This window comes from Lucilia sericata, unplaced genomic scaffold, assembly GCF_015586225.1.
Source record: "Lucilia sericata isolate MDLA Ls3-8-SP2 unplaced genomic scaffold, ASM1558622v1 Contig000073F_arrow, whole genome shotgun sequence".
Lineage (NCBI taxonomy): Eukaryota > Metazoa > Arthropoda > Insecta > Diptera > Calliphoridae > Lucilia > Lucilia sericata.
In genome coordinates this window covers 675,703-687,207 of record NW_023994107.1, presented here as the reverse complement: position 1 = coordinate 687,207, position 11,505 = coordinate 675,703, and the positions used below count along the sequence as shown (strand labels likewise).

Sequence of the window (11,505 nt, the reverse complement as noted above, 5' to 3'; positions counted from 1 at the left end):
TAAATAGAAATTGTGTTGACCAACCAACCAATTTCTAGACGTATGCAACTGGTCTGTTTTCAATGAATTCGTGAACTGTGTGTCGTTCGATTTAATTCATTATTTTGCTCATAGATCATTCGTTTTGCTCTACATTTAATAATGTGGATAATCACATGACAATATGCTATCGCAAAGACAGATTATAATCTTTTTTTTTTTTTTTTTTTTTTTTTTTTGCTTGAGGCCATTTTAGCCACAGAGATTTTGGAATTAATTTAACTGGCTTGGCTGACTTAATCTGGTCTTTACTCTGAGACCCCTTGTAAAAAAATCATCTTCTCATTTGTATTTTGTAGCAGTATCGAAATGAATGAATGAATATTTCTTCTCTATTCACTTCTTCTATTTTTTTTTTTGGCAAAATTAATGCGCACAAAATGTTTCATTTGAATATGTATTAATATAGTTAATCGATTAAAATGCGAACATTATTTTATGTTTGTCATAAAATTTAACGCATTTTTAAACATTTTCATAAGTATGATTATGTGCAGAGGGTATTGAGTTTTTTCTACTACAACATTTTTATGAGTTTTGATTTTATTGATTTTGTTACTTTATTATTAGTTTTATGATCATCGTGGTTTATTACTGCATTAAAATTATTTTATTGCGATTTTATGTGTTTACTTAATGCAAGAATTAATTATGAGTTTATGTTCAATATTAACGATTTCAACTCTCAACATCATATTCCAAATTACTGATCATATTTCTTTTTTAAAGGCTACTGAATCAAGTTATGCAATCAATACCTAAGTAATTATAGCTATTGAAAGATATCTAGATGACTAATTACATTTTTTATTCACTTACAATTTATTTCTTATACCTAGCTTTTTATACCCACCATCAAAAAAATATTGATTTTGTCATTTCGTTTGTAACACATCGAAATATTGGTCATAGACCCATAAACGTATATATATATATTCTGGATTCTTATTAAATTCTAAGGCGATCTAGCCATGGCTGTCCATCTGCCTGTTGAAAATACGATAGAGTCCGAACGGAATGAGCTAGAAGGTTGTCATTTTTCACAAATATTCAAAATGGTATTGAAAATGGGCAACATTGGTCCACGTTTTAGGATAGCCCCCATACAAGTGGAGCCCATAAAAGTAGCCTTAACAAGCATATATGTATGTTTTAAAAGTGTTAGTATAGCGATGAAATTTAACATAAATAAGTTTCATATTATCCAAAGTCTCTCTATCATATTTTATTTGGATCGGTCCATAATTGACCCAACCCCTTATATAAGGTCCCCATCAAAAAATCACTTTAACGCTCATTACTGGCTTAAAAATACGAGTATAGCCATGGAATTTGACATAAGTAAGTCACTTTCACGACGAAACCTATCTACCAAATTTTATGTGGATCGGTTCATAATTGACCGTACCCCCATATAATGTCCCCTACAGAAAGCAATTTTAACTCCCATTATTGGCTTAAAAATACGAGTACAACGATGAAATTTGACTAAGTAAGTTTCTTACATAGTCAAATTACACTCATTACTAGCTTAAGAGTACGAGTATGGAGATGAAATTTGACATAAGTAAGTTTCTTATGAGCCATAACCTCTCTACTGACTTTTCTGAGAATCACCATATCGGGGCTGGGTCAACCGCCAAAAATCAGCTCCTCTTCAGAAATTGACTTACGGTGTGACTTATATTTGGCACAGCCAAATATAACACTGCTCACTTGTTTCTTATTTGCTTCGCTATCTTCATCAACATACATATGTAATTATTTAAGAATGATCAGAGGAACAGCTATAATGATGCGATCTAGAACCAGTAGTTATTACCAGTTGATATTAATTCATGTTAAAGTTAAGGATTTCACGTGAAAATAAATATTTTCTAAAATTTTTAAAAGAAAACTTAGTATTATTTTTTAATATCTAACACCCCTTCTCAACATAATATTCTGTCAATTAAGGCTTTAAATGTTGGCAATGGTAAAGGTTTGGTAAGAAAATCAACTAATTTTTGCTTTGAAGGACAATATTTTAAGTCTTTCTTGCAGGTTTTAGATATGGTGAAATTTGTCGTCTGTATGCTTGTTCTTGCACTGAATTTTGATGATGTGATCATTTTAATACAGCTTTGATTGTCTTCATGCATTGGAATGGGTTTTGTAATAGAAATATTAATTTCTTTCATTAATTGTAGTAACCAAAGAAGTTCTTGGCCAGCGCATGAGGCAGCAATGAATTCAGCTTCGGTTGAGGATAAAGCTATAGTTAACTGCTTTTTTGATGACCAGGATATAATGTTTTGACCTAATAAAAATATATAGCCACTGGTTGATTTACGATCTCCATCACCTATCCAATTAGCGTCTGTAAAACATTGAATATTTAAATTAGAATTAGCCTTTAAAATAAGTTTTCTGTTGATTGTTGTTTGAAGATATTGGACTGTTTTCTTTGCAGCTTTCCAATCACACTTTCTGGGATTATCTACACGTCTGCACAATATAGTAATTGAAATGTGTATCAACATTCCAACAATAGATTTATATTTTCCATTATTTGGAAGTAAGTTTTCTTCATCTGTTATTTTCGTAAATTCTGGGTCCATTGGTATATAACTTGGCCTTGTATCTTCTAAATCACTTTCCGTTATTTCTTCGTTTCTTGATTTTATCTTCTTGTTGTAACAAAAAATCTCCTTCAGAATTTCTTTCAATTTGAATACCTAAGTATGATAAAACATAACCCAAATCTTTAATTTCGAAATAATTATTTAATTCTTTATACAATTTTGTAATATCTTCTTCATCTTGATAACATATTAAAATGTCATCCACATATACTAATACATACATAATATCGCCTTTAATTATCTTTGTATATAAACAAATATCGGCTTTGCTTTTAGTAAACCCAAGTTTATTTAAAACTTCATTTAAAGCATCATACCACGATCTTGCAGCTTGCTTTAAACCATATATGGATTTTTGTAGTTTACAAACTAAATTTTCACTTTCTTTTTCGACAAATCCTTTAGGCTGCTCCATATAAATTTCTTCTTGTGTGTTTCCGTTTAAAAATGCTTTTACTTTTCACTGCACTTACCGCTAAAACTGTTCTTAATGTAACAAATATTCCAACGGGAGCAAAGGTTTCATCATAGTCTTCGCCAAACGATGGAGTATAGCCCTTGGCTACAAAACGAGCTTTATATTTTGGTTTATTCGAAGTATCGCTTTTAAGTTGGAAAACCCATTTGCACCCGACGACTTTTTCTTTAGAAGAGAATTATATTCCTCATAAGCAGCATCTAACCATAATTTACGTTCAGGATTTCCAAGTTTTATCATTTCATCTCACGATTTAGGTGTATAATTATTATTCTCCAAAGTTGTCACTAAAAATAAATCATTTATTTGTTTAGACCAACTTACAGACCAAGATTAAAAGAGAAACAATCTCTTTTAATCTTTCGGATCGACGTAATGGCACTTGTTCACTGTTTCTTCTTCGTCTTCTGTAGTGATAGATTCATGATCACATTGATTTTCAATATTCCTAACTTCACTTTGTTCTTCCACGTATATATCAATTATAACATTTTCTTTTCTTATTTCACACTTAATTTCTTGAGGAAGTAAACATTTTTCTTCAAATCTAACATCTTTACTAGTGATTATCTTATTAGATCCTTTCAAAATTTTGTATCCTTTGACATTTTCTTCATATCCTACTAGTACCCCCTCTACAGATACGTCATCAAGTTTTCGTCTTTTACACTTCGGTATTTGGACGAATGCTTTACTACCGTAAACTCTAATATGACATAAATTTGGCTTTCTACCATAGCAATATTCGAATGGGGTTGTACTTACAGATTTACTGGGTAAACGGTTTTGAATATAATTGGCTGCCATAACACATTCAGTCCACAAATTTTTTCCAAGATTTGATCCATTTAGCATTGCACGTATCATCTCAACGAATGTCCTGTTCTTGCGTTCGGCAACGCCATTCTGTTGTGGACAGTAAGGAACCGTAGTTTGCAGAATAATACCAGACGTCTTTAGGAATGATTTATATATTCACCACCATTATCACAGCGCAATATTTTTATTCTTTTATAAGTAAAATTCTGAACTTCGTTAGCAAACTCTTTGAATTTAGAAAATACCTTATTATTTCCCCTTATTACATATATTTTAGTGTATCTCGAATAATTATCGATAAAAGAAAGAAGGTATTTCTTACAATTATCTAACAGTTCCACCGACTTCATTCCGAAATTTTTTTCCAAAATATATTTCATTATTGGATAAGCTAGTTGATAGTGTGCCAGTATGTCAGTCTGGGGATTGTGTGTTCGCTTCCCACCAGATACTGTGGTCTACTACACTACATCGTCACCCTGCTTGGTAAATTGGGTTAGATTATAATTTATAATTGTATTGTAATGGACAAAGAAATAAATATTTGATTAATTATATTTATATTTATGGTTGTAAACCTGCAAAAATTCAGTTCAAATTTTTGAAAAAATTAAAAATGAAAAGATAAAAACACTTTGATTACAAAAAAAATTTATATTTTCTTTTATTAAATGTTACGAATATACCAGTAGTTTAAGGATAAAAAATCCAAATAATAATTATCAGGACCAGAATCGCGTCCCGATTTCAGATTATTTAAAATGGATATTGCGTAAAATTTCGACATGCTGGAAATATTCTAAAACCACATCTCGATTCAAGGTCACTTGAGGTATCATAAACTGAAATTTAAAGGAGCGAAAAATATATTTTTTGCAGATTTTTTAGTTAATTTGTTAGTTACTTTTACTTCTTTTGAAAATTTTACCGGCCTTTCAATTTATTCTTAAATAATTTCATTGATTATATGTCATTTTGTTTGACAATATGTAAATGTAACGTAACGTAACAAACATAACTTGAAAAGTAATTAGAAAAATATTATTTTTTTAGAATATTAATTTCGTGTAAAGTGACCCAACTTTTAAAATCGAGTCTTTCGATTTTGATGAAATTTACACCAAATGGATGCTATCTAATTAATGCTAGACGTAAATTTTCAGCGTTGCTTGCAGAACTGCCGGACTTAGAGGGGTCAAAGTTAGACATTCAGGGTCTTATTGAAATGAGTGTAACTTTTCACGTATTGGTCCTAGCAAAAATTGTCCAAAGGAGTTCAGATAGCTATTTCTTCATTGTTTCCAAAAAAAATTTTCTAATTTTCTTCAAAATAGGCCATTTTTTTTTTTGGTTAAAAGAAAGCTTATAGTATTTCCTTTAAGGGCTTCCACGTTACTTAGATTTTGAGATCAAATACATATTATTTTTTTTTTCACATATGCCCCTAAGTGACCACAAAGCTTTTAAAATAAATGGTCTAAGCTTTCTTTTGAACAAAACAATACGACAAAAACGACCATTTTGAAAAAATATGGGAAAATTAAGTACTAATTAGGGGCTTTATTCATCAATAAAATACGTGCTTTTAAGTGATTATCGGAAGTGTATCTTATATGGGAGATATGACCAATAACGGGCCGATCCAGAAAAAATTTCACAAAGTGATTTATATTAGGGTTGTTGCGAATGCCAGTTTAGCGAAAGCTAAAATCGAGTTGTAACAACATTTTTACTTCATAACACACAACTAAAGCACAAATACAGGTCAGGGAATTTTCATTCGCTAAGAGTGTTTTTCGTTTAGTTTTCTTAGAAATAGTATTCGCTAGAACATTCGCTTAGATTTTGCGAATGCATCCGAATTACATCCCTAATTTATATACACACAAATCATATTCATGTCGATTTATCACGATAGCATTATTTATCAATGAAATATGTGCGGTTATGTGACCTTATATAGCAGCACTGACCAATTGTGGATCGGTAGATCTCTGTTGGTGATGTGATTCCTGTTCATATTATATTATATAAAGGAAATTGATAACAATATATTAGAGGGAGTTATACAAGATAAATTCATTTCTTGAAAAATAATTATTTTTACAACAAATAAATAATGATAACTATGTAAACATATTATATTATTAAGAACCATTTAAACTTTAAAATACATGTTTATCCATACAATGTTTAAGATATAAGCAAAATACGTTTACAATTGTGAAAAATAATTTCTAAAAATATAATTGTATTCAAAAAGAAATATTAAATACATAAAATAATGTACATAAAATATTAATAATTAAAAATAATCATAAATTATATTAATATTGACATAAAAGTGTGGATATGTATATTAAATTCTATTTATGGGAATACAAGTGATTGTAAGTTTTGTGTTTGTACATAAAAAAATTATATTTAAAAAAATATAAATTATATTAATATTGACATGAAAGTGTGGATATATTAATTTTTATTTATGGTAATACCAGTGCCGTTTTGTGTTTCTTTAAAAGTAAATTAAAAAAAAAAATAATTACAATTTACGCCGAACACATTAGATTAACCATATTATGTTTAATGTGTAACCATAATATGGTTATTTGAAGTCATGTGATTACTTAAAAACATAATATGTTTACTTGAAACAATTATATGGTTACTTGAAACTACAATATGATTACTTGACCAACAATATGATTATTTTTGACAATATAATGACAATGTTATGATCTTATTGGATCATAATATGCCGCTACAACATTAAATTATGATTAATAAAACAATATTATGATGAAATATTGGGACTATATTTATAATATGATATCTTATTATACTAATAATGATCATAATATGATATTTTTTGTTACTATTAATGATCATAACATGATTTAACATTAACCATAATTCTAACCGTAAAATGTTGCTCTTAGATTATGGTTACCACAAGCATATTTTTCTCTGCGTGGAGCTATGGAAAATTTTGGATCAATTGTTATGATGGTAATGATAATAGGAAAATACCTTTGTATAATTTTAACGCGTATTTTACACAGACAGACGGATATATTTCTAGCAAATAAACCATATCGTCACCTAAAAGGCAAACGGCCCTATCTAACATTTTTAAAATTTTACAGGAGAAGCAAAAAACTATTTAAATTGAAAAATTTGTTTCTATCAACGCACTTTATTTGTAGTAAATTGTTTAATAGTGAAACCTATCAATTGTTATGATAGTTGACAATGGCGTATATAAAAATGGATAAATTTGACTTTTTATCGTTAATATTTAAATATTTTTGTAGAAAGGGCCTTTTGTTTTTATCAATAAAATCGCTAATTTTGGTCGGAGGTTAGTTAGGGCCGTTTGAGTTTCAGGTGACGATATGCAAATTTAGTATCATAAGAAAGGTCTTTGGGAGACGATTTCAATGTCATAACACTATTTTGTATATTACTCCAAAATTATTATAAATTTTGCAATTTTTCGGAAAATTTTTAGATTTTTAACATTTTTACATAGAATTATTTAATGTAATTAAATGAAATTATTACATTTTTGATATAATTTTATTTTATTTTGCTCTTGTACATTTTAAGTCAGTTTTGGATTAATAAAAATGTCGCGCAAAATATGTGTATTTGCCGCAGATACATGGGCAATTCATGTCCAGTGACAGTGATGAAATTTGCACCAAGGATAGTACTATTGGATAGTAGGCCAGACACAAAAAATTGTTAGTACAGTGGTTTCCCGGTTTAACGAAAGATATAATGTCAGGCCCATTCGTAAAAACGAAAAATTCGTTAAACCGAATAACAACTTTTCTATGATTTAATGATAAAAATAGGGTAATGAAAGGTAGGAAGTCTATTTTTAAAACTTTTGAATACAGTTTTTGACAATTTCCTTGCATTTTTATGCAATGTGCAAAAGATAGAATTTTATTAAATTTAGAATCAAACCAAAGATTTTATGAAAAATTTTATTAAAATTAGGTAAAAAACTATATTTTTTATTTAATGAAGGTAGAGTTGTTTCATTTCGAAAATGAATTATTTTCTAATAAAAAAATATATTAGGGATTTGATCCCCATTTTAATCGATGTGAAATTCTAAGCTTTTTACGGCAATTTCCATTACAAACAATTTCATTTCTCACTTTATTAGTAAAATAATCATTATATTCCCTTAAATAAAGAATTTTATATTAAAATGTATGTATGTCTATCTAATAAATCTTATTTATTTATGTATATTTCTGAATATAATTTGTTAAATGTTATTTTCATTTTTATTCCAGGATTTTTGTATTTGTAGATTTTTGTACTCATTGAATTACATAAAATTAATAATTTTAATATGTTATTGCTTTTGGTTAATAATGAAGTTTAGTGATCTTTCCATATTATTTTCACCTCTTTTTATAGAATTTTTTTTTAGAAAATCGTAATATCGAGTACAAAATTTACCCCTTTATTCATAATATAAGGTACTCAATGGAAACAATTTGCCCGTTCGTTCAATTGCGAATTCGTTAAACCGGGAAACCAGTATACTAACTGAACTTCTTTGGACAATTTTTGCTAGGACTAATAAGTGAAAAGTTACACTCATTTATATCAAACACTTTGACTTCCTCTAACTCCGGCAGTTCTTGACCGATAGAGCTGAAACTTTGTCTCTGGCCTACAATCCAATAGTTCTAGCAATTTTATTTAAGGTGGTGCCACGCCCACTTCCTTAAAAGTCGAATATCTCGGAATATGGTACAACTAGAGTCCTCAAAATTTGTACGACAACATTGATATCCATATAAATATTTGAAGGAAAAAATTGGTTGACTATCGGGGGGCGTGGCACCTTCTTACCTTATCTAGGAAACGCTTGTGAACCTTTAGGTAATAAATTTGCGGATTAGAAATAGGAGCGTGGCACCTCCCATATAAATAACATAAAAAATTCGCACAACTTTGTCATCCATTTGGGGAATAAATTGGTAGACTAGCAATAATGGGTGTGCCACCCCTCAAAGGAATTAAATACACAAATTCGTATATCTGGGAAATTATTACAGCTAGAATCCTCAAATTTTGCACAAACAACTTTTTCATCCATGTGAACATTTGGGTAATAAATTGGAGGATTACAAATAGGGGGCGTGGCGCCTCCCATATGAACTAAATACAAAAATGCTTATGTCTAGGAAATCATTGCAGCTAGAAATCTCTTATGAGCATTTGGTTGAACTAACAATAACGGGCGTTGCACCTCCCATACAAATTAAAACTAAAATTAGTATATCTGAAAATGTGTTTAATAATAGTGGTTTCTCCCATTGAAAGTAAATATGAAAGTTAAAGAGATTTTTATTTATATTGCTTTTAGGGTAGGTAGTATAGGAATTTAGGGTAGGTAGTGTTGGAATTTTAACAAAATCATTGCGCCAATATTATTACTCATCCAAACATTCATAAAAGGAATTATGTATATCATAATTTCAAAAATATATCGGTCATTTACTACAAAACTGGCATAATCCAAAATTCGGGCTTTTTGAACCAAGGGCTACAAAATATCAAATATGTCCATTATTTTCGGTGTTAGATCAATTTTTTGTTGTAAACGTTAACATTAGACCTAATGTTTTCACGAAAATCAAATGTGAGACATTGATTCCAAATAGAGAAACATGGCTAAATGGAACATTAGAGATAACACCCATTGGAATCTTATGTTACACATAACATCGGAATTAAAAGCTAGAAATAAGTATGATATTTTCCGGTAGTTCTGCATTATATGGGCACCTAGAATAATTAGAAATAAAAGATTCAATCTACTCGCTATTAAGAGCAGGAAACGTAAAAAGGTTAACGTTTTATATCAAATATTGAATTTTTGGAATTTTTCGCATGACAATTCAAGTTAAAAATGCACACAATGCCAACCCTTGAGGTTTATAGGTTCAATTTTCAAAACATAAATTCGAATATTACTATCCAAACGACTAGTCCATTTGAAATGGCATAATTTTTCGGTTTCTAGAAAATATTTTTAAAAAACTTAATACTTTTTATTTAATTTCTTTTAAATAATAATAAAATTAAAACAAATTAACAAATAAAACAACAAGTACACACGAAAATATGTGTATAACATCAGTCCTTTTTCAAAGTGAATATCAATAAATTAATATTGAAACTTTGAAAAAAAATTATCTAAGCACGGAAAATGGAAGCAGGCAAGTAGGAGGCACCGGGACCGGGAGGAATGTAAGAAGAAGAGGGTGCAGAACCTTCAGCACTGTGGCTAGCAACTGGAGCCTTGGAGGCAAAGTTCAATACAGGAGCCACACCACCATCATGAGAGTTAGAGCGACCGCCCAAAGCATCATATTGACCTTGAATCGCTTTCTGAGCATTGGCAGCATCTTCGGGAGTACGGTATTTGACAAAGTGCACTTCGGGTTTGTTGTTGCTGTTCTTGTTGATGTTGTTCAATTTGTCAGCCAAGCTACCGAGATCGGCTTGTTTGTTCAATACATAGATAGCGGTCTTTTGTTCAGCAGCTTGTTTAGCCAAGGCAAGAGCAGCATCTTCGAGTCCCTTGTTTTCAGGGCCCTTGATGAAGATGACACGGAGACCTTGTTTCACAGAGTTGGCCAATTGGTTGGAAGCAGCTGGATCATGGAAATCTTCATCATTAGCAGTGTAGGTGAAGAACTCTTTGTCTAATTCAGCTTGAGGAGCATATGCTGGAGCATCATGGGAGGCAGTGGGGAAATCACCAGCATAGTTGGAAGCAACATTGGATGATGAACCAAAATCACCACCACCTACACCAGAACCAGGGTTAAAAGATAGACCAGAATTAGAGTGGCCTACAGGTTGATAGTTGTAACCCAACTTATCGGCACAAGCAACGGCCACCAAACATAAAACCTAAAAATTAAGCAAGATTTTAAGTATTGTCCATGTATGAAATATTAAATATTAAAGCCTTACAATAAAATCACGCATTTTTATATTTTCTTCCTTTGTTTCTTAATTGACTTCTCCGTATGAGAAAGATATCGAAATGAATGTGCTGTTCTAAAAAAATAATTAACAATTTATACTTAATTCTGATTGGCATTAAAACAATGGGTAAAACAAAGAAGTTAAAAACCGAAAGTAAAAGTTTGCTACTTTTTATTGTTTTAGTCAAATTAAAATTTCAAGTTCGTTAGAGCAATAACTTAGAATGACCCACATTTAAGCTTCTCGATATTTTTATTTTCAAATATTTAAAATAACTTCCTCGAAATTAGCGGTGACAAAGCTGACGTTTTTTTTTATTTGAATTAATTAGTTTTTTTTTTTTTTTTTTTTGAGGATTGTTGTTGTTCATTTATTTCTGTTGGTTTGAGAAAAATAAACCAAAAAAACCTATTACTACATATTATTGTTTCGAAGAAAATTTTATTGTATACAGTGTGTGCTAAAAGTAAATGTTTAAATATGCGATGAGAGTAAATTTAAAAATAAGATGCG

At 30.0% G+C, this 11,505-nt stretch overlaps 1 protein-coding gene across 1 annotated transcript; it reads right to left on the bottom strand.

Moving 5' to 3' along the window:
- Positions 1–10,003: 10,003 nt before the first annotated feature.
- Positions 10,004–11,190, bottom strand: LOC119616469. Its single transcript, XM_037972830.1, has 2 exons — positions 10,978–11,190; positions 10,004–10,914 (listed from the first exon to the last, which is right to left on the bottom strand). Exons 1-2 carry the CDS (start codon positions 10,990–10,992, stop codon positions 10,192–10,194), a joined length of 738 nt encoding a protein of 245 aa, XP_037828758.1. The 5' UTR covers positions 10,993–11,190; the 3' UTR covers positions 10,004–10,191.
- Between the last annotated feature and the right edge of the window lie 315 nt (positions 11,191–11,505).